Raw genomic sequence first — 21,564 nt, 5'->3', positions numbered from 1 at the left:
GCATGATAGCATAGACGAACATTTCAGTCACGAGGAGGCCTCTCGTCGTAATCGTAACTGGGGTCCTAGGCTTGCGGAGAGTAACTAATTGCCACGCTTCTAATATTTGCCTGGCGCTTTCGCGCGTAAGGTACGCCAGAACCATTCCAAATACTTACTGGGAGAGGCGAAAAAAAAGGAAACTTGTAATGCATCCACAGGGAGTGATGAGTGTGCAAATAAACAAGGGCTGCCGTGCTAAATACGTCGTTCGTAACTAGCGCACTAAAACTTGCACCGCCTGGAGAATCCAATGGTGATCCCTTAAATCGCATATTCGAACTGATGTGTTAGGGTTCCAGATTCTACGTGATTTACGGGGCACTCGGGAAGCACTGCCCCAATACACGCATAGGCAAGAAGCCACTATGGCCGGGAAGTTCGGAGTGGCCAAAAGCTTAGGAATTATATTCCCAGACAGGTAGGTCGATGTCAACGACAATTGGCTTGTGTAACCTCCGAGGCCTTGAATGCGGATAGCTTGTTGCCTGGATGGCGCAGTTGACGACACACGTCTCCCTGCGTCCGAGTCGGCCGATGAGCCCGGGCCCGTCACTCCGCGCAGATGTCGGACTCCCACTAAGGCCTCGGGTGCCGAGCCCCGGACTCGCCCCTGCTGACATGGCTCCTGTTATACCCTGCGATTTTGGTTGAGCCATCATCGCAGACCCGTCAGCCACAAGACTTACCGGGATTGACGACGTAGACGGAAGTGGCGACGAGGATGATGGCACTTTGCTGCCATCGTTGTCTAAGGGCATTCCACCCCTGGCTGTGAGATCGACTAAGCAGTTCTTCTCATTCCCTACACCTGGATCCTCCCATTGGAACGTACTATCCAACTCCTTGTATCGTACGAACTTGTTCGATAGGTCCCAACGCACACGTTCTACTCCACGTGCGTCGTGAACGTGTCCGCAGAGCGCGAGGCGAGGTCGTACTCGCCACATCGCTTGTCGCAAGCTCTCGCATCCGACTGATTCCCTATGTCGTGACTCGTCCCTGTGGGTTCGCGCAGGTCCGTGTGTGATAAGTATGTCGGTATCAAGCGGGATATCCTTCCATATACCTTCAGCAGCGACAGAATCCGAGAGAGGGTATTGGAATGCCCAGTTCCCACACGAAGGAATGTAAGGAGAACCGAATACACTGAACGTGGTTCTTGGGCCGGATGGAGACGTGAGCCGGATCACTTGACTGGAATGCTGGAGATAGATGAGAGGCTTGGACTGTGTCAGAAGATTCTGGCAATCGACAGGGTTCTGGGGCGTATTGTTATGAAAATAGTTCCCAAACTGCTCGAAGAAGTCGGTGTCTAAGGTTAGATCATGATTTCCGGCGATGACTAATTTGCATTCGAAGTCGGCTTTCTCCAGCCACGTCACCTGTTTCCTGAGTTCGCTGAAACTCCCCTGGTTTGTCAGGTCTCCGCAGTGGATAAGAACATCGCCCTTTGGCAGTTTCACCGTACAATTGTGCGTGTCTGATATACAGACAAAGCGTGTTCGTCGAGTCCGCCGCGGGATTGCCGAAAAAGACTCGGGCGAGCTATTCATGATGGCAGATATTCCAGTATGGTCCTTTTTGAGTCATTATGTTCAACGTTTGTTGGGATTCATAAGATCAGCCTAGAGAGGCGGTGTCTGCATTGATCAAGGAGGCGTTGGTGTTCGCCAGGCAACGATGTGTTTCCAAATTATGGATGAATGTAGGTACCAATGAAGAAATAAAACAAATACATAGCCAAGGTACATAACTAATGATCCTTTTGACTTGTTTCATCGGGTTTCCAACTGATGATGCATTTTATCTGAGTAGGTATGTTCAACGTTGAATATGAGGTTGTTGATGAAAAGTATCAAAGTAAATATTATGATATTAATTGGAGTGTCGTGTTGGATAAAATGTTTAAAGCTTAAACGCGAACGTCGAATAAAAAAGGCCAGGGTCGAGGTTGCATTGGGTGCATTGAATGCATTCTAGAATACAGTTGGAAAGAACAAAGGGTTAACTGTGTAACAGACAGAAGAATCAGCATAACTCAATGTTAAACACAGTGCGGAAACTTCAGAAAGTGGCCCATCTGACCCCGCGCCAGCGGTAACACAAGTAGCACAATACCAATGAGCCGGCTAAGATCCTACCGAACCTTGCTATATCCAGCGTATCCAAGCCTAGCGTAGTATGACAACGTTGTATTTTTACAGTGCATTGATTAAATTCAGGGGTGTCCGTGCTCAGCAAGTTGACCTTATTTTATTTCGTGCAGACGGATATCTCATTATCGAGATGGTAGCTCAATAGTTTAAGCACGTCCTACATGAGTTACCTAGATTCATTGTGAGGGTCTCCATAGGCGTAGCTAGAGATGATTAACAGGATTAATCTGCATACGCATAGTTGGTGTCAAAAGATTAAATGTATAAAAAAAGACAATAAATCCGTGATTGAAAGAGCCATGGCCATACAAGCAGACAAGCCATCATCACATACAATAAAGCGGTATGAGCAATCGCCTACATCTATCTACGGAAACCCCGGTAAGTACCTAAATGAGGACTTTATGCGTGGTTCCCGATTGCCTACCGAGCCCAGTGAGCCATGCTAGAGGCAGGTACCAACCACCGGCACTAGGCAATTCAAGGTTTAAGTTGATGAATCTAACAAAAAGAAGTACGTACAATTGGAAGAGTTGACCAATCCCCTTTTCCTATGTACCTTGGTATTCTCATCGCCTCAACCCCCGTCCGCAGAAAGCCAGAACCACATTATTTGCTTCTAACACGCCACGACGCTCCTTAAACCATCCCAGCCATTGGCCTTCCGTGCTCTCCACGTATTTTTTTTCTTTTCGCACTCATCCGTCCGTGACCTGTCTCCTTTTAGGAGTCCTGCATTTGCGTCTGCACCCTCATTGAGAGCAATTGCCCCATTGGATCGAGACCAGGTCGCGTGAAGTAGTCGTCAGGGAACGCAGGGAATGAAGGGGTTTACGTGTAGGAAGTCGAGATTGTTAAGATTGCCATTCTCCGATTCGCATCGCCAGCAACATCCAACAGCCGTCCGGTATCTCACCACACAATTCCCCAATACTTAGTAGGACAAGAAGAACAACTACAACAACAACTAGAACAGGGGACTAGGAAGAACGTTGAAAGATTAGGTGGAATCTAAAAGTTGCGTCTTATCTTTTTCGACCTGTGGTAGACGACTAAAACCGGGAGCTTGTCAAAAAAGTCGCCAAGATAGGACGAAGATTGAATCAGTGGGAGCTAACTTAGATCAAACCCCGTTTTTCGTCGTCAACCTCCTTGTCCGTCACTCTTTTTCCTTCGGTTACTTGTGTGGTATATCGTTTTCATCACCCTTTGCCGGATCTAATTTGGTAGCTGCTGGCCACAGCTCTCTCTTGTCGCGTCTTCCATCGTCACCGACCTCACTACGATTACCGTCACATCGGAACTCTTTTTTCCTTTTCTCTCCCCCCTTCTACCTCCGTAGTCGCGTAACCACGAAACAACAAAAAGGATATCATCAAGCGTCAACCGACCAACATCATACTTTTTAAGTTCCCTAATCCGGTTACACGCCGTCACACTGGCCGGACCTAGGTAGTCGATCGACAGCGTCTCGAGTTCCACGAGGGCGCCGTTACCCGTGGCTGTCGCTGGCCAAACCTCGAAATGGCAGCAGTCTCGGGTACTACCACACTTACTCCGCCGGGCAGCTCCCATGCAGACCATTCTGGATGGAATCACGTATCCGGCCATCATGACGTTAGTTTCTTCTTTCTATTAACCCTCAAACCATTCCTGCCGAACTTTTGCGACGACTTATGGTCTCTATCGCATCGCGTTGCTGCTTTATCAAGCTCTAACTAACTCGTGTTGTTTCGTCTTGTACAGAGCTCTATGACGCATAAGTCATCTACGGACTGGTATGAAACCAATGGATCCATAAAAGGAGCCCACCATTATGGGAATGGCGACTCTTCCTACGACCCATACTCGGCAGATAATTACCGGCCAGGCAAAGGTTAGACTCCTTTTCTACCAACCGACTTCATCCCGCCACAAGTCTATTTCTGTGCGAAATCAGGGCTAGTAAGGTGAGAACATCCACTAACTGAGAAATTAGATCCTCGTACAAGCCAATCGAACTCGATATCCGATCACAAACGCCCAAACGCCGACGTTTCTCCCTCTGGGCCTGAGGATGACGAACATTCGAAATGGATTCACAGGGACAAATTAGCCAGGATAGAGAGCCAGGAACTTCAAGCTGCCGGTATTATCTTGCCCAAGTCACGGGCTCAGAGCAGATCAAGACGGGATCGGAGTCAAGAGAAGACGAATGGCCACCGTCGAGCTACGGACGCTTCAGACCATCCTGTCGCGAGATCTCGAAAGAATTCGGAGCTGAGTTTGGACAGAACTCCCGACATTGAGATTCCTAGCTGGGATTTGCGCCTCCCCGAGGAGATAGCGGAGGATCCTGGTGAGTATTGGGTGACGAAAGAGAGCGGGAAGTCGCGTATTCCTGTGGCGAAAGTGAGTCCGGCGCCGATACCTGTCGACTACCTCGAGCGAGATGCGCCTGTTACGCGAAAGTCTAGCTTCGCCATGCTTGACGAAGAAGCATCGATTGCGATACCGAAGCCGCGATCACGAAGTGGTAGTGCCAACATTCGTGATGAGGCTCCAAAGCTTCAGTCTACAAAACGTACTGTCACTGAGGGATCGCCTAAGAAGTCAACGGGAACTAGGAAAGCCACAGTGGGCTCGAAAACAACCACACAGGGTCGACCTAAGACTCGGTCAGGCCCTGGCGCTCGTAGTGGTTCCGCAACACGGCCAACCACCAGGTCCGGCGAAATGTCACCTATCTCTAAGGCCGCGCCGGAGGGTGATCCGCCATGGATGGTTTCCGCATATAAGCCCGATCCTCGCCTACCGCCTGATCAGCAGTTGCTTCCCACCGTTGCGAAACGACTACAGCAAGAGAAATGGGAACAGGAAGGCAAGTTCGGGAACATATATGACAAAGAATTCCGTCCCCTTAATGAAGAGGGCTTCTTAAGACCTCCGGAGTTGGAAAAACCAAAGGAAGTTGAGGAGAAGCAGGAAGAATGGCCGCTGCGACCTGGTGCTAAGAGTCCGAACACGAGCCGTCCTGGTACTAGCTCTTATTCGACAATGCCCAAAATACAGGGTGCGCCTGCTATGAGCCCTCTTGCTAGTCCTCTTTCGATGCAATCACCGCAAGCTCAACCTGAACCAAGCGTTAGAGTACCGACGCAGGTAGAGGAGCCCCAGGAAGATTCGAAGAAATCAGGTTGCGGTTGCTGTATCGTAATGTGACCAGTCCGGTACGGCACGCATTAATTTGGTCTTTGGTCCTCTTCTACGGTTTCCAAAGCACACTACCAACGTGGATAAACGCCGAGATTAGACCTGCACGATGTTACGACTCTCCAAGACTTTTATCACATTCAGCGCTGTTTCATTTCACCCACACCTATATCCGATACTCGATCCTCTCCTATGTTTGCGGATTACCCTGTCATCTCAAGACCCAGTCTCCCCTCGGTCCACCAGATGCGAATGTGCAGGGCAGACTAGAAGTCCCGGTATTTGCAATGTGCTTTTTTTTTTTTAATTTTAGCTTTCTATTTCGGTGTTTGCAAAAAGGCTACAGGCGTTCGCAGGTTTGGACAGTGTGCTGGAGTAGCAGGGCGCGCAAGCCGTTCACCTTACCGATGGAGTCCCAGTTGCCTTACCGTCGGCACCTATGTTTGAGTTACCACTGTATAATTTGCCCTCTACTTCATTCTGCTACAAGCTATTAGTGGTCGCCTATGGGCGATAAGGGGTCTCACTACCGTTTTGTTTTGAGTAGGAAGGACGTTTTGAGGAGTTCAGATTAAGGACAGATTTGAAGCCGAACCTCCCGAGTGCGCAAAGGCTGCTATAAGAGTGAGAAGATGCGAGTGTTGCGTTGTGTTGCGAGTCGTTAGCTAGGTGATTTCAGATACCCCCCTAGCTGGCAATGGTTACCTCTTAGAGACTCGAGTGAATACAAATTCATATATCCAGTTTGCTGATGTTCTTCGGATATGCCTGATATTTTATTCTGCTTCCTCCGCTAGTATTTCTTTAGTCGCGAGGTTTAAACTTCATGGATTCACCCTACTAAATCCGTTATAGATCCTCGAGTTTGTCTAGGTGGGTAGATAACATCCAGGCACATGCCCCTTTCTGTTACATAGTTCAAGCTAACATTTCCTGAAGGTAATGAATTGCCATCATGTGGATGGATTAATCAGACCTTCTGGAAGATCCTTTAGGAGAAGTCTTGAGAAGCCCCCAACAGCCATGAGTTACTTGCACAAGGGGCTCATAACTTGACCTACAGTTTACTCAGCATACTTAGGTACTTACCTAAACAAGCAGATAGTGAAAACGATGTCTTTCATTACCTTCGGCATCGGGCCCTGACAACAGGCCCAGATAAAACCTTGTGCTTCTAACAAATCTTTGACCCTTGTGAATCACTTACTTCTCTAGGTTCTAGAACCTACGTGACTACTTCATAGCTTAATTGCCCATGGCAAATATCATATTTAGGAAGATCTCTGCTATTCTCCCTAGCATTATCTTAAACCATCAAGTAAGGATAATATACGACCTATTTCCCAAGGCTCGACTTTCGGCAGTGATCCTCTTAGAGTACACACATGATCTGATACTATCGCCAAGCTCTAAACACTTCATAATTACCCTTATTCTGATCACTGCTAGGTATCAATACCATGGCCCTCGGAAACTCTCTCAAACAAGGTCGTCCGAAACAGACATGCTCAGAGAAGAAAGGGTCCGTCCTACCATACAGATTGTTGTCTCGCGAGGTTTTTGGGACGTGTGCCTCCCTCACGCCAGAGAGTCGCGTACGGTCGTCTTACTTTGTCTATCCGCCCACCCTCGGCTTTTCCGGAAGACAACGACGTCCAGAGGAGCCATTAAGCGACGCAGAACTATTTAGCAGTTGTGGGGAACCCTTAAGCGATGAAGGAGAAGATAGCCAGGAGGTTGAGAAGGACGTGGAGAACCAGAGAAGGAAACTTCAAGAGTCAGTAAAGGAGCTGTGGCCTGTCTCGCGTAATATTGAGTTATGGGTTTACATGCTCCTGATTTTGCTCATCATTGGGTTTGTCATTGGCGTTCTGATTGCTATTGCCTGTTCCGCACTTCGATTGGATACCGTATGTCACGCATTGCGTCGACTATATGCGAGTACCTTGGAAGATACGGGCAAATATTACCGGCGTCATCGAGTAATAGCCATTTAGTCCAAAGATTAAGACAGTAGTCTAGCAAATAGGTTATTAGACCATAATGGCATCCCTTCGATTGAAAGTTCTCTGAATGCAATGTTGGGTTCTACAATCCGGGAATAGATAGCTACCAGTCTAATAAACGTTGTTTTGATTAACCGATCCATGTATACCTATGACATTGAAGGTGCTTTCATGCCTCTTATGTTTGTTTATCTAAGCCATTTGAGTGTAGGTCATTCATAATATGGATCGGATCTAACCTGGGAACAAATATTAAGGGTTAGACTGACAGACTGGGTATATATTACAGCTTCTGGGAATTTTACGCCTACGACTAACACTATCTTACACATGCCTTAACATAGGAAACATACCTAAAACTGTTCTAATAAAGATAATTATTGCTACTAGTTGTTTGGGATTCCTTGCAAGGCAGACTTCACCGCTTATTGAGCTGTCATGAAAAAACACTCAATGATTAGTGAATATCAGTCCTCCAGGTGACTTCTTAAGGGCTCGACCTAATATTAATATTATCATGATTCTAAGATATTCCACTGTTTGATACATCCTAGGCACAAGTTGCAGCTGCCTGGCTGAGGTAAAGACATCACCAAGAGAACCTAAGGAAAATATGTCTTGACCATTCCTCTCCCATGGCCCCCTTTCACCTAGCGTCAAAGGGGATTTGAAGCTTCGAAATTCAAGGCATGCACTATCATTAGGCACCTTGATTACTCTGGTCATGTTTGTAGCCTCTGATCAACATATAAAATCCTGATCGTACGCAAGCCTCGAGCATTCTTCCTGCTCCACACAAACCATCCCATGAAACTTGATAGCACTGTGAGATTTTGACCCACTAAGACTCATATTATATCACCATGGATCATCTATTTGATTCTGTACTCAAAACCAGTGGTACATCTCCCACTCTGAAGCCTCCCGTTGCAACTATGGCTGAAGACCTCTTAACTCCTATGACACCTGCGCCAGGCTCAGCCAGCTCGCCAGCTAAGAGCGACTTTCCTGCTTGGTCTACCGCCAGCTCTCAGACTGGCACCCCTACCATCAAACCAGGTGAATATCGGGTTTCGCCTTGGTCTGGCAATATGCCTAGTAATTCTAGCAATGCGACGCCTGCCATCGAGATCGGAGGGGCCGCACAATTTGGCAAGCACGGCGACACCCCGACAGGAGGCTTTCCAGCCACGAAGACGCACGCAGAGAAAGATATTGACGACTGGGAGATCCTCACCAAGGAAGGCGATGCTGTCGACGACTACCAGAATTTAGCTCTGGCAAAGACACCCTATGGCCCTCCATATAGGCCTGACTCCCATTTCGGAGGGAGACCCCCAGCTGCTCCCCAAGGCATATCTTATCACCCCATGTTCTCTGCCGCCGGAATGGGGCGCGGCGGGCAACCTGGTAATCCCCTCTTCGGCGCCTCTAAACCTAAAGTTGAGATGCGAAAGGCCGGTCTTCCCGGCGCTCCGCCCATCCCAGGCTTCCCAATTTACCCTGATATCTTTGACATGTCTAGAAATATCAATCTGCTCATGAACGAGCGCCAGGAACTCCGTGCGGAAATCGCGAAGCTTGGCGGTTTGGTACATAAATCGGACGATCAGCAACAATTTTGTTTCCAAAACTATCAGATCGAGATGGATAATAAATTAGAATCACACAAGAACGAAATCAACTGGCTCAAGGACCTCGTCACAACTCCCTCCTCGAAGGGAGGGTTGCGCGAACTCACTATCGGACTGGGCGAGATTCAGCGAGAGCAGAACAGGATCAAGTCGATGGTCGACACGTATACGAATAGAATAACAGATACCAAGCCATTGATTGACGACCTATTCGCCAAGCTGAAAACCTTTGAGCAACAGTTGCAGGCCAAGACCGACAACGCCGACAACGCCGACAAGGCTAGCGATACCACGGACAACACCAAGAAGACCAGCAAGCCCAAGAAGAAAGCTAAGCCGAATGTGGACCAAGAGCGGCTCAGAGCGACGGAGAACGACGTCGCTAACCTCAATGATGACATGGAAGACTTGGTAGGGTGTATGGAAGAACTGGAGGCTGATTTTCACGGCATGAAGAAGGAAGTTTTCGACCGGTTGTCACACTGTTTTAACCATTGCCAACACGAAGCGGAGTGTGGCCTGGATGGTCTATAACATGAATAGACATCGGTGGACGGAGTAGCGATCTAGATTGGGGTTACGTCTCTTACTTCGCATAGGCTGAAGCGAGACGGCGAGAGAGTAGCGTAGTGGGATTTCAGACTCGCTATCGACTTATTTAGTAGAGGTAGCATAATAAAGTTGCGTGCACACTAAGAACACCCGAGGTTTCGTGGAATTTGTATTAACTCTGTTTTTGGTCGTCTATATCGGTTGTAGGTACATTGTCGGGTACTGGAGTGGTGTCTTCTTTAGACGCTTCTTCAGACGATATTCCAGGTGCTTGAGCTACTTGCTCAGTCGCCGGTCTCTCTAATAGCGTCTCTCCCATCTGTCGGTACGCCCTATCCGCGTACGCAAGCGCAACACTGCCACCGCCTCTGGAATCTCCCGGTATTACATCCATGACTTCGCCTATGACAATAGCATGGTGATCAAAGTCGCCGTCCACTGGGGGTGATAAATGGTGGTACTTGCACTTTAACACGTGTGAGATGCCTCGGCCCTTCAAGACTGGCAACGTACCTGCGGGTGGTACTGCGACGTCTTTTATATAGCCCCCTGACTTCACCGTATCAAGGACTTTCTTTCCGTAGTCTCTTGCTAGCTTCCACTCTTTCTGCCATTTCTCTCGCCCTAGTACCCGGACACCAAGACTCTGCAGTCCCTCGAGGACCCCTAGACCACTCTCATGTGTATCTGCGGGTGTCTTCTCTGTCTCTCTAGCTATCTCCTGGGTAGCTGGAGGTCTGTTACCTCTAGTAAAAAGATCGGCGATCCTTGCGCCGTGGTTGTCGCCACTGAGGATATGGGCGTTGAACTTCCCGCACTTTGCAAGGGCCTTATAGGTGGTGCTTGGTAGAGTGATGTTAAAGGTCACTCGAGGGACGGGATTGATGGAGAGCGAGGTGAAAGAGGAGACGGTCATAGCTCGAGGAATTGGGTTTGGTAACTTCTCGTCTAACAATTCATCGACCTTTGCAAGGTTGCGTGTATTCTCGAGGGTCGTTATCACGACTACGGGGTGAGGTAGTTGTCGCATGACGGAGCGCACGGGCTGAGCAAGCCCATGCTCCGGAGGGTTTGTCCCATAAGGACGAGATCGCGAGGACGGGTCTACGAGAGGTAGACGTCACGTTAGATAGAGTACCTGTATGAGCTGGACGCAAACATATATCTGTATATCTCACCTCCGGAGGGTTTGGCCTGATCTTCACTCGCTCCCCAAAGTCTCCTCCACGTCATAAAGCTCGCCCGAGCTCCCGGCGTCTTATTTGTCTCGTGGAAGGAGACATGTCGTGGTCTTGCAGACTCCAAAGCCAACCGTAGACCACGGAGACTCTTCATTTCAGTCCATTGAAGGCCAATGCTAAATTTTGGAAGGGGGAATAGGATCTTCCTATGTCGTCAGCGTTGTGAAATAATTAAGAAGCCCTAGCACCGATAAGAAAGATAACCATGCTGATAAGATAAGAATGACGACGTCAATTCGCCAAGTTCGCCAGCCGGAACCGGTCCGGCAAATCAACGAGATCCAACCCAATTGAAATTTCCAACTTGACCCCACTAAAAAGTGAAGCTTTAGACATACCTAGAATTACCAGCAAGGAAGTCGCAACGAAAGAGCCATTCGGCGAGGCCACACGAACCTATCAACCTCTCTCCGAACCATCATACGGGCATAACACCTCCTCGCAAGCCGCAATGGCAACCCGACTCCCTAGCGCCCTCCCACGGCGTCCAACCGCCCCCTTAACGTCCTCCTCTCCATCCATCCTCTCACCAACTACCACATCCTCGCTCAAACCCTCCCACACGCCACTCTCCCACACGCCCTCCCGCCCCGCGACCTTAATCCGGCGCCCCAAACGCCCCTACACCTTCACGCAGCTAGTCCAGCAAAGCGACGGCTCGACCTACACGATGCGCACGACGTCGCCGTACGCTCTGTACAAGAGCACGAAGGACACGCGCAACCACCTGCTGTGGCAGCCGTCCGACCGCTCCCTCAAGAGCGTCGAGGTCGACGAGGCCGGCAAGCTGGCCGCTTTCCGGTCACGCTTCGGGCGAGGCTGGGATATCGAGAAGAGCCCCGAGGTGACGGAGCTGGAGAAGCTCGAGGCTGCTGCTGAGGGCGGCGAGGGCGGTAAGAGTGGTGCTGGAGTAGGGAAGCCGAAGGCTCCGGCGCTGGCGCCGGAGCCGGAGTCGGAGACCGGTGATGCGCTGAGTGATTTGGTGGCGAGGTATGCGATAAAGGAGGAGCCTGCACCAAAACCGAGAAGGGGTAAAGGCCCAGCGAAGAAATAAGGTTGGGTTGATGATGCGATTACAATCGAGACGGACATGGGGGGGTGAAGATCTACGCCCCCATAAGCAGGCTTGCTATCTACGGTGGATATGGGAATTCGGAAGGCTACGAGGTGGGAGCTCACAAACATCATGTGATGGTGTACCTATCTGGCGTAAGGGGATACTTTAAACGAGCAGAGCAACCCCTATCTACTCCCATAACACATGTATAAATATGTATACATTTTGACCAAAAGCCTCAACAACGCAGTCGCCATTCGTATTGTATAAAGGATATCAAGTTAAACACCTTAACTAAGTGGTAGTCCTACAAAACTATTAGGTTTAGTCCGAGTCTTCGTCAATGGTAGCCCTGGCTCGATCCACTGCGGTGTCTCCACGACCCGTAGACTTATCGTTGCTCTGATACACAGGCGGACGGTAGAAAACGGTTTCGTCGTCCTCGGCGTCCAACTGCATCAGGAACGTTTCCCATTTCTCTATCAACTGTTGGTAGAGTTAGCATTAAGTCAATGGATACTTAGTACTTAGAATATGTGACGATTTGCTTACCTCTTTCTGCGCCTCAACGGCACTCTCCAAGAAAGTCTCGACTGAAGACTTAAAGTCCTCGACTTTCTCCCGCTCGAATCGGTCGAGTTCCGAGCGCATCAATCTTCCCATATCGTCGAATAGCAACCTAGCCTGGTGCACCTTGCGCTCAGCATCAGCCACCTCAGCACCAACCTGGTTGAGGCGGTCCTGCTGAGATCTGCCCTGTCGGAGCAGCTTGTCCTGAGCAGCCTTGCGCTTCTGCAACTCGGACTCGGCGCTGTGCCACGAGTGGAACGCCTTTTGTCGTTGCGAAAATGCCTGTTTAACACTGCCGATCAATCGAATGTACTCATCGATAGTAATGCCAAATGTGAGTACGTCTTGTTGAGCTTGTCGATCGTAGACATCCCTTATGGTGAGTTGGAGATCCGATAAGGCATCCAGCGGTCCAGAAAGCGTGGGACTCAATTCTACAGTCGACAGAGCGTGAAGCGAGGCCGAGAATTCCCCAGCTGCTTCTGCCATCGCCTTCCGTTGATTTACCATGATATCCATAGACTTCATCAGGGCCTTTAGTTGGTTTTCCAGGGCATCAAGATAAACACGTCGGTCATGGAACCACTATAATTATTAGAAGCTGCATCTTTTAGAAGGATCAAGAAACTCACATCATCCTGTTCGACAAATTTGCTGCCACCTCCGACATTAATGCCGAATGAACCTAGGACACCTTTACTCTCTCCCGGTATGGGTTCTCTCCTTTCTTTATGCTTGACATCGACGTTGAAGGATTCGCTTTCCAAAAACAATTTCAGGTCAGGATCATGCTGCAGTGTCGGGTGGGCAGCAATCTTGTTCAACATCTTCTCCAATGCCGCCCGACGAGACTCGACGAAATTACTCTCGAAACGGTTGAGAGCTTGTTTCTCGGGAGGCGGAGGCACTACCACGCCGGGGTTGTTTCCATGCATCGTGTTATAAAGCCATAAGAAATCACGGTATCTTCGCTTGACCTCAAACTCAGGTTGCTTATACCCTTTCGACGTCGTCTACAAATAGTTAGAACCACGATTAATATGTAGGATGGACTTGCAACGTATGAAACCTACCTTTGTACGAACGGAATAGACAATATGCGAGCTTGTCAAATCCCCAACTTTGTGCGGATCACCGACGGTAATATGAAAGGTGGGCTTGGCTGCCTTTTCGATGCTGACGCTCGGCTGGCCGGCGGCTCTCATCGGGCTGGGTTGGGCAGCCTGGACGGGCGGAGGGGCTCTCGGGCCAGAAGGTCGGTCGAATTCGTCGTCGTCGATGCGATGAGGATCCGACGGACCCGTTCGCTTTTGCGCTGGTTGCGGCATGGTCGTTCGAATCACCATCTGTTCCTTCTGTGGCGGGACGGGCGGTTCGTCGGCTGGCGCATCTGCACCGGGGGCTGCGTTGGCTCCTAGAGGGCCTAGAGGACCGAGCGGGTCGTCGACGGCCTCGAGCTTCGTCGGCTGAGCTACTAGACGGCGTATCGGTCCTCTCGAGCCACGCCCGGTGGGCGACTTGAGGGAGGATTGCGATTGCTGGGAGGATTCGGCATCTTGGGCTTTGATCGAGCTCTCTATACGGGGAAATCCGCGTTAGCGACTGTGTTCGGTATCATCCAAGGCAAGACGGGGTGAACCTACCCTCTTGACTGAAGGTAGGGGTCGATTGAGATGGGACATCTAGTGATCGTTCAGCAAATTGCGGCCAATAAATCATATGACAAAGTGACCATACCGCCCCAGGGTGAATCGCCCGCTTCTCCTAGATCCATGCTGGATGTTTCAAAGGTATGCGACGAGCTGGAAAGTGTAGAATTGAAAGAATTGAAGCTGTCGTTATCTACCAAGGTACCTATCTAGGCAGATGGAGAAAATGGTAACCGAAGAAAGGTTTCTAGGTTACGTTAGCAATTGGTTGTTGTTGCTACCGGGGCGGCGGTGGACCAGTGGCAGCCTATTTCGACCTCCAGTGGGGCGTTGTACCTGCTGGGTGGTATAAAGTGTACTTGGGTACTTAGTATACCGTAGTTCTTGCCCTCCCCTATGAACAGAATAGCTACATGTGTAGGTACATCAATAGCACTCGTGCTTCTAGTACTACACTAAAAATTATAATTTTAAAGTAAATACTAGGTATCAGATTGACATTCAGGCCAAATATTATTGCTGATTGATAACTTGAAAGCTTCATCTGTATTATGTACATATACGTAGGGTAAAAGGCCACGAAGGTGGAATATTCCTTACCATGTTATGCTACCCAATTTATCCTAGATGCCAAAAGATGAGTACCTAATAGTTTAATAATCCGAATAAACTTGAATTCGTATTATACCAATGTAGGTATGAAAGTGAGCTCTACAAGTTTCCCGAGCCAGGCTGGGAGAAAGCGTAGTATGGTATTTAACTCCTCAAACACCGTCTGATGCTGACCCCGAATCTCACACATAACGCCTTACCTGGACAATTAACCTTAATAAACTACTTCTGACTTTCTTCTCCATTTGTGGCCGGGTTAACACCACCTTTCTGAAGGACGCGTCGCAGGAATTCATCAGCCTCCTTCCAGAGGTCGGCTTCCATATCTCTCTCAACCTTGTCGCTTCGGCTATTGAGCCAGCCAACGTCGAGCCCACCGATCTTCCCATCACCATCAGGCTTGAGAGGAGCATTGCGATAGCCGGCTGCTTGGACTTCACCGCCTTCACTGCCGACGCTCTGGGACTCCTTATCTAACGTGATGATGCCCTCCTCCTCGAGTCCCCATATCTGTCGTTTCATGCCAACGTTGACAGTACGTAAAGTTCGAAGGAAATCGTTCATCGAGTCTTGAAAGACCTTCAACTGCTGTTCCTTGTCGTCAACCATACTCACGTCTTCTCCTTGTCCACCTTGCTTGCCGAGAGTCTGGATAGCCTGTGCCGTTGAATGCAAGAGGCTGACAATATTCTGATTGCTGGTTAGCTTTGAAAATAAGATGAGGATACGGGCAACAGACTCGATCGATTTCGCCTAGCTGTTGGATGCGCTCAGACTTAGTAAAGGGCACAAACGGGGGTTGCTCTCCGTTCTCCTCCATCGTGAGATTTAAACACTGTGATAATTGTAGCCAGGATTGTTGTTGGGGAATTTTGATTTATGTAAGTGGATGAAGATATGTTCCGCAAATGGTAGAGAGCTGTTGTATTGTTGGCGCTTGTTAAAAATTGCGAGGGACTGTGTATCTGTCGATGCTGATGTAGTGAAACTGAAGTAGAACCTTCATATGTGTCTATTTCTATGATTCCCTTAGACAGTATTTAGGAACATCGACTCTAATAGGAACTGATGTATGAAGATTGGTTGAATTTTGAATCTTGGAGAAAGTGGAGTTTGTAGTTATCTGCGCCGCGTAACATGCGCAGTATAAAGATGGCTATAGGTAGGTACCTATTAGTGAAGAAAGCTCAGGGTTTACTCCAGTAGACCTTCAGTAGAAGCCAATAATACCTAGTACCCCTCACAGTGCGTGTGTAGCGCATTCCGTTGATGTAGCCACTATCCCTAGTGGTGTGCTACGTACCCGGTAGCATGGGGAATATGCGGGTCCAGAACCAGCCTTATTCTGCACGTACCGATGTACCTTAACCTTTTACTTTTGAGCCTCAACACCAATTTGTTCATTCTACCTCCTACCAACCGCTATCCATCCGCGCACTTTTACTTCATCTTCACTGAGCATTCTAAGATTACAGGCGACTAAAGTACTAGGCACCCAAGTTATCACCATAATCTTAGCAGATTCGAGTCACTTTAGCGCATTTTAGCGCTATTCAGGCGCTTGGATCACTCATCACTTTCAGTAAGGACCAAGAACACGTGCATCGAGGACAGAAGAGCGACTGTCACTGTCACTGTCACCATGTCTAACGCCGCACCCTCCGGCGCTGGCGGTGCAGCTCCGGGTGGTAACTTCACCGCACAACCGCCATCCGCATCGGCTTCAGGTGCTGCCCCAAACACTACCGCAGGGGCATCGTCGGCGGCAACCGGCAACAATCAGAATCTTAATCAGATAGTTAGTGGTAACCCTTTTCCATCGAGTCATCCCCATGATCCCCCATCATCACCCACCGCCCTAACCGTTAATCATTGTCGTCCCCATTCTCGTCACCTACCACACTCTCTGTTTATCCTACTATGTCACCTCGTTCAGAATTTCTTTTTTTAATCTGAACCTACAACCGTCCATCCCCCATTCCCTTTCAAAACAGTGTTCGCGATCTTCTTCTTTTGTTTCTAGCCATCGTTCAATCGCACATATCGTAGAACTCAACCCCCTTCACATCACTCATTTCTTCGTTCACGTCACGCATTTCTTCGACTAGTTTCATAACTAGTTCTTCTGTCATATCACAATGTCAGATAAACAACCACCCATCTTGCCGGCCTACCGCGGGTATCTGAGCCCAGCTCAGAACTCGGCGTTGGGGTTTGCACCCCAGACTCCGAATCCTAACCCCCCTAGCGATAATGTCCCGGCACTTGTACGCATTTCCACTTCAAATCTACTGATCAAGTTAACACGATTAATCGAAAATACCTAAGACTAATCGATATCACAGGTGACGGATTATCTTCTTAAGAAAGGTTATCGACGTACGGAAGAGATTTTTCGTCAAGAGGTCAAAGATATTGACGAGAATGGAAAGCCTCGAGAGAATGGTGATGGTGTTGCTCCCGGCAAGTCGTTTCCCGCAGGTAAATATCTGGCGGCATTCAAGCATTTCGACGTATGGGTCCAGGGAGGCCTTGAAGTTTACAAGGTAAGACTAGCCTCTAGCTAATTTCCTGGAGCAACCATCTCACATGACTATAGTTCGAGTTGGCGAAGTTCCTGTGGCCCTTGTTCATTTATTCCTATCTTCGATTGATCAAGCAAGGTTCTTCTGCACATGCTGAGGAGTTCATGAAAGAGTTGCGCGGTCGCTTCGAGAAGTCTCATCCGGATGAAGTGAAGACCCTAGCAACCATCACTCTACCCCAGCACGTCCGCGAAGACACGCTCGCCAAAGCCTATCTTGAGAATCAATACTCGGTTCCTCTCAGCAAGTCGTTGGCCGCAACTTTGTTCAGCTTTCTAGAACGTGACTTCGATCAAGGTGGAGGCCTTATCATTGACCTCATTAATCAGCACATCCACGTTGAATCTGTTGATCGCGGCCCCATCGAGCCCTTTAGCTTTGAGGCTATCTACCGCCGTTCACGACAACAGGAACTCGACGAAGTTGACATTCAAGAGGGTATTCCCGGTTTGTCCGCTCACAGTGGTCTCATGAATCGCACCCTTCTCGATGAGAAGGCCTCTCTCAAGTTAGGCCCACTTCCGATGGAGCCGGAGCTTCGAGATGATGTCGTCGCTGAACTTGAGGAGGAGGATAAGCTCAATCCACCCCGAGACGGCTTTCCCACATTAGTCGATGAGTTCAACACGATGAATCCGGTGAAGAAGGAATCGGTTGATACCCCCCAACGATCGGAGATTCCATACCCTCCCTCCAGAGCTAGAGATGTCGTAATGGAGATGCAGAAGACTCGAGAGAATCGTGATCGATTCAAGGTTGAACCCCGTAATGGTGCTCAAGGCGCTGGCATCACGGTACACATGTGGACATTCCACAACCATCTCGGAGCGTAAGTATTCCCTTAATTGGCTGCGTTGGAACATGACTGGATGCTAACATGTTTCTTTTTAGTATCTCCTGCATGGACTTCTCAAAGGACCAGAACTACGTGGCTGTCGGTACAACGGACTCGTATATTCGCGTTTGGAGTGTGGACGGTAGAGCATTGAAGTCGCTCCTTCCTACCGACACGACGAACACGAACAACCGCAAGCTGATCGGCCATTCTGGCCCTGTCTACTCTATAGCTTTCTCAGACGCGATCACCAACCTAGACCGCGATATCTATGAGGGTATGCCTAATCCCGATAGTAAGCCTGACACCCGTCCTAGCTTACTTCTGTCCTGTTCGTTCGACGGTCAAGTACGACTGTGGTCACTCGATGTCTGGTCTTGCTTGTGCATCTACAAAGGCCACGACGGCCCGGTCTATTCCCTCTCTTGGAGTCCGCATGGACACTACTTCGTTACCGGTGGTTGGGATAAGACTGTCAGAGTGTGGGGTCAGGATCACTCTTCGGCGCTCCGTCTTCTCGTTGGCCACGACACTGCGATCTCCAAGGTCGCCTGGCACCCCAATGGATCATATGTGTTCTCAGCTTCCGATGAGATCGACAAGTCTATTCGCATGTGGGCTGTTGCCAATGGTGAATGTGTCCGTATTTTCAACGGCCACGTGGAATTCATCTCCGCGTTGGAATGCGCTCCGAATGGCAAGATCCTTGCATCGGCTGACATTGCCGGTAACATTATGATATGGGACCTCGAGAAGGGAACCCGCATCAAGCGCTGCCGCGGCCATGGTCGTGGTGGTATCTGGTCGCTCAGTTTTTGCGTCGAGAGCACCGTACTTGCATCTGCCGGCCAAGACTGCACCGTACGTCTCTGGGACGTAGAGATGCCGCCCGAGGGTCGTGCCGTGAACCAGCAAGACGGCGACAACATCAACGCGGCAGGACAAGGTGATGGCAAGCAAGCTGGACAGACGCAGTCTGCAAGTGCTGCTGGCACGGGAAAGAAGAAGGGCAAGGAGGTGATGATTACGCCCGATCAAATCAGCGCGTTCCCTACCAAGAAGACTAGTGTGAAGAAAGTGCAATTCACGAGAATGAACCTCGTGCTTGCCGGTGGATGTTATCAGCCAGAGACCCAGGACGCCGGTCGCTAGGTTTTCACCCGTACCATACTCCTATCAGGAGACTCTATTTAACGACATGAAAACCCCTTAACGACCCACTAATTACCGAATGTTACGATATCCTTTCGACAAAGACCGAAGATCTCGGTTTATGGCAAGCCTTTTGTAGGCCCCACGCCCCCTCTACGACCCCTTTACGAATACTTACCATCAGTTTGAGTAAGATGGTCTCTAGGTGTTGTTACGCAGATCCTTTTCATCACGCTTGAGCCTAGTGGTCTTGGTGATGGTTTCTCGAGACTCGATTGCAATTGGTGTTACGGAAATAGGAAGGACTTGGGAGTGGCCGGTTCGCATCGTGATGTGTCACCTAGCTTAGCTACTCTGACATCATACACAGATCCTGTCTCTTAGAGATAGTAATAACTGCCAATTCCCCATTATCATCGTTCTAATCCCCGCTGTTTAATACCGGGGCGTGTTTCTGCTATTCTAAGTAATTCTTCGTGAACTATGCTGAAACAGTCTATGTCCTCGCTTTGCTTCTGTAGCTCACGTATGCGTTTTGTGAATTGTTCGTCCTGTAGTACACGTTCGACGCCTTCTCGCACTTGCTCCGAGGTCGCTCTTGAGCAACCCAGGTCGACGCCGATCCCAGACCAGGCTACGCGCCGCGCATTCTCCGTCTTGTCCATCCCTTCTCCCGCAACAACCATAGGCACTCCGTTTGCGATCCCGTGGTTCACGGCGCCGAAGCCGGCATTGTGGACCCAGACATCGGCATGCGCGAGCACGGCGTCGTAGGATAAGTAGTCGGCAATGCGGGCGTTGGCCGGAGTTTTTATGCTAGAATCGTAAGTTAATAGGCTAGCGTCTTTCCAGCCGAGGATAGCGACTACGAGGACGTCCTCACGACAAGCAAAAGCCTCTAAGGTAGGGATGATTAGGTCGTGAGGGTTGATTTCTACGGTCCCTTGGGCTACGACGATGACTTTCTTCTTCTGAGCCCTCCGTGGGTCGGAAGGCGGAAGTGAATCTAGGGCTGAGTTGGCGACTATTTCCTCCCACCAATCGAAGGGCGGATCTTTTGGTTTTGCTGCTGCTGCGGAAGAGGACTTGGGCGGGCCTTGCACTAGCCCCGCGAACTTGAACCCGGGAGGCCAGTCGCTGCGCGGGTACTCGAACCCCGGGACGCCGAGCTGCAGGATGGTCTCGTGGGCCGTGTAATTCGCGCCCGAGAGGAAGATCTCGTCCACCCCGCGCCTGGCCCCGGCCTCTCGCAGCATCGTATCTAGAAACGTGGTCAGCGGCTCCGCTTTCCGCGCCCAGCTCCGCTCCCAGAGCTTCGCGTTGCGCGCGCGCCCCGCCACCGAGCCGTCGAACGCGAACGGGTACCCGATCGGCGGCAGCTCCGCGCTCCGGATCGCGGGCACCGTCACCGAGACGCACACCGATCCTAGTACCGTCGTCTCCAACACATCGTCGTCCGCGTCCAGCGCGCCGAGGTACATCGGCAGAGCCCCGTAGAAAAAAGCTTCGTTCACTAGCACGACGCCGCGCTCCGGGTCTCGGGAGCGAAGAAGACGCAGCGCGGCTACGAAGCTAAGCCATTGCGCGGGTAAGGGCGCGATGCATTGTTCCCGCAGGTCGATCAGCGCCCGCGAGGCCCAGTGCAGCGATGCGTAGTCGGGTTGTGGCGGGGCCTCGTAGTATGCCTTGTCGTCGAGGTCGGCGGTGGGGCTGAGTGGGATGAAAGACGCGCCTGAGGCCTCGATGCGGGAGCGGTGCGCGGTCGGGCCGAGGAAATAGACTTCCCAGCCGCGCGCGTGTAGGGCGCTGGATATCCGGATCAGAGGCGCGAGGTGCCCCGTTAGCGCGTGGCTTACTATTAGGACGAAGGGGAGCTGCTTGGGGATAGCCATTCTTCTGTTCAACTAGGATGTGGATGGTGGTCTATAAGTGACGATGGGATATGCATCCGGAGGGAAGCCGGTGTTGCGGTCCTTTGAAGACGGTGTGATCCGGATGAATTGAGGGTTTTCCACGTGGCTTGCTGACTAAGCAACCCGGCCTGGATAGGGGAAGGAACACGGAGAAAGCCATTTGTCACGTTGAAATTATGTAGACAATTAGGAAGAACATATCATGGAGAAAATGGACATAACCTCAGATATATGTAGGGTTAAATCAATGTTATATCTCAGGTGAAGTTATATTCACATAGGTACCTAATGCGAGATCTTCAGGGGGGAAAGGGGTCAGTTTTTAGTGAATGATTAAATGCAGAACATTGATTTTATCAATCATGTCC

General features: G+C 50.0%; 10 protein-coding genes across 10 annotated transcripts; 5 read left to right on the top strand and 5 right to left on the bottom strand.

Annotated features, from left to right (window-relative positions):
- Positions 1 to 291: 291 nt before the first annotated feature.
- On the bottom strand, positions 292 to 1,927 carry F4807DRAFT_328415 (Metallo-dependent phosphatase). The gene has a single exon (XM_047995234.1). The coding sequence runs from the start codon at positions 1,593 to 1,595 to the stop codon at positions 438 to 440; it is 1,158 nt and encodes a 385-aa protein (XP_047849146.1). The 5' UTR covers positions 1,596 to 1,927; the 3' UTR covers positions 292 to 437.
- Positions 1,928 to 3,185: 1,258 nt separating this feature from the next.
- Positions 3,186 to 5,538, top strand: F4807DRAFT_328402 (uncharacterized protein). The gene is made up of 3 exons (XM_047995233.1): positions 3,186 to 3,815; positions 3,945 to 4,074; positions 4,177 to 5,538. Exons 1-3 carry the CDS (start codon positions 3,723 to 3,725, stop codon positions 5,397 to 5,399), a joined length of 1,446 nt encoding a protein of 481 aa, XP_047849145.1. The 5' UTR covers positions 3,186 to 3,722; the 3' UTR covers positions 5,400 to 5,538.
- A 1,312-nt stretch (positions 5,539 to 6,850) lies between these two features.
- On the top strand, positions 6,851 to 7,399 carry F4807DRAFT_465536 (uncharacterized protein; the record flags this gene model as incomplete). Its single annotated transcript, XM_048002288.1, has 2 exons — positions 6,851 to 7,300; positions 7,388 to 7,399. The coding sequence occupies 2 exons, from the start codon at positions 6,851 to 6,853 to the stop codon at positions 7,397 to 7,399; spliced, it is 462 nt and encodes a 153-aa protein (XP_047849144.1).
- Positions 7,400 to 7,889: 490 nt separating this feature from the next.
- F4807DRAFT_328358 (uncharacterized protein) lies at positions 7,890 to 9,784 on the top strand. The gene has a single exon (XM_047995231.1). It carries the CDS (start codon positions 8,260 to 8,262, stop codon positions 9,562 to 9,564), a length of 1,305 nt encoding a protein of 434 aa, XP_047849143.1. The 5' UTR covers positions 7,890 to 8,259; the 3' UTR covers positions 9,565 to 9,784.
- F4807DRAFT_328346 (flavin reductase like domain-containing protein) lies at positions 9,660 to 11,004 on the bottom strand. Its single transcript, XM_047995230.1, has 2 exons — positions 10,761 to 11,004; positions 9,660 to 10,686 (listed from the first exon to the last, which is right to left on the bottom strand). The coding sequence occupies exons 1-2, from the start codon at positions 10,915 to 10,917 to the stop codon at positions 9,755 to 9,757; spliced, it is 1,089 nt and encodes a 362-aa protein (XP_047849142.1). The 5' UTR covers positions 10,918 to 11,004; the 3' UTR covers positions 9,660 to 9,754.
- A 111-nt stretch (positions 11,005 to 11,115) lies between these two features.
- F4807DRAFT_446666 (uncharacterized protein) lies at positions 11,116 to 12,113 on the top strand. Its single transcript, XM_047999832.1, has one exon. The coding sequence runs from the start codon at positions 11,275 to 11,277 to the stop codon at positions 11,875 to 11,877; it is 603 nt and encodes a 200-aa protein (XP_047849141.1). The 5' UTR covers positions 11,116 to 11,274; the 3' UTR covers positions 11,878 to 12,113.
- Positions 12,114 to 14,380, bottom strand: F4807DRAFT_446665 (Vps5-domain-containing protein). The gene is made up of 6 exons (XM_047999831.1): positions 14,188 to 14,380; positions 14,094 to 14,132; positions 13,524 to 14,026; positions 13,083 to 13,463; positions 12,433 to 13,035; positions 12,114 to 12,366 (listed from the first exon to the last, which is right to left on the bottom strand). The coding sequence occupies exons 1-6, from the start codon at positions 14,222 to 14,224 to the stop codon at positions 12,205 to 12,207; spliced, it is 1,725 nt and encodes a 574-aa protein (XP_047849140.1). The 5' UTR covers positions 14,225 to 14,380; the 3' UTR covers positions 12,114 to 12,204.
- A 252-nt stretch (positions 14,381 to 14,632) lies between these two features.
- F4807DRAFT_446662 (mediator complex, subunit Med11) lies at positions 14,633 to 15,874 on the bottom strand. The gene is made up of 2 exons (XM_047999830.1): positions 15,451 to 15,874; positions 14,633 to 15,401 (listed from the first exon to the last, which is right to left on the bottom strand). Exons 1-2 carry the CDS (start codon positions 15,529 to 15,531, stop codon positions 14,934 to 14,936), a joined length of 549 nt encoding a protein of 182 aa, XP_047849139.1. The 5' UTR covers positions 15,532 to 15,874; the 3' UTR covers positions 14,633 to 14,933.
- Positions 15,875 to 16,756: 882 nt separating this feature from the next.
- Positions 16,757 to 19,519, top strand: F4807DRAFT_328317 (WD40 repeat-like protein). Its single transcript, XM_047995229.1, has 5 exons — positions 16,757 to 16,978; positions 17,057 to 17,257; positions 17,311 to 18,125; positions 18,188 to 19,418; positions 19,478 to 19,519. The coding sequence occupies exons 1-4, from the start codon at positions 16,850 to 16,852 to the stop codon at positions 19,281 to 19,283; spliced, it is 2,241 nt and encodes a 746-aa protein (XP_047849138.1). The 5' UTR covers positions 16,757 to 16,849; the 3' UTR covers positions 19,284 to 19,418; positions 19,478 to 19,519.
- F4807DRAFT_328307 (glycosyltransferase family 1 protein) lies at positions 19,490 to 21,237 on the bottom strand. The gene has a single exon (XM_047995228.1). It carries the CDS (start codon positions 21,173 to 21,175, stop codon positions 19,697 to 19,699), a length of 1,479 nt encoding a protein of 492 aa, XP_047849137.1. The 5' UTR covers positions 21,176 to 21,237; the 3' UTR covers positions 19,490 to 19,696.
- Between the last annotated feature and the right edge of the window lie 327 nt (positions 21,238 to 21,564).

This window comes from Annulohypoxylon truncatum (assembly GCF_022578515.1).
Source record: "Annulohypoxylon truncatum strain CBS 140777 unplaced genomic scaffold F4807scaffold_54, whole genome shotgun sequence".
Lineage (NCBI taxonomy): Eukaryota > Fungi > Ascomycota > Sordariomycetes > Xylariales > Hypoxylaceae > Annulohypoxylon > Annulohypoxylon truncatum.
Note: the sequence above shows the minus strand (reverse complement) of the source record. Positions and strands in the feature narration are given on the sequence as shown.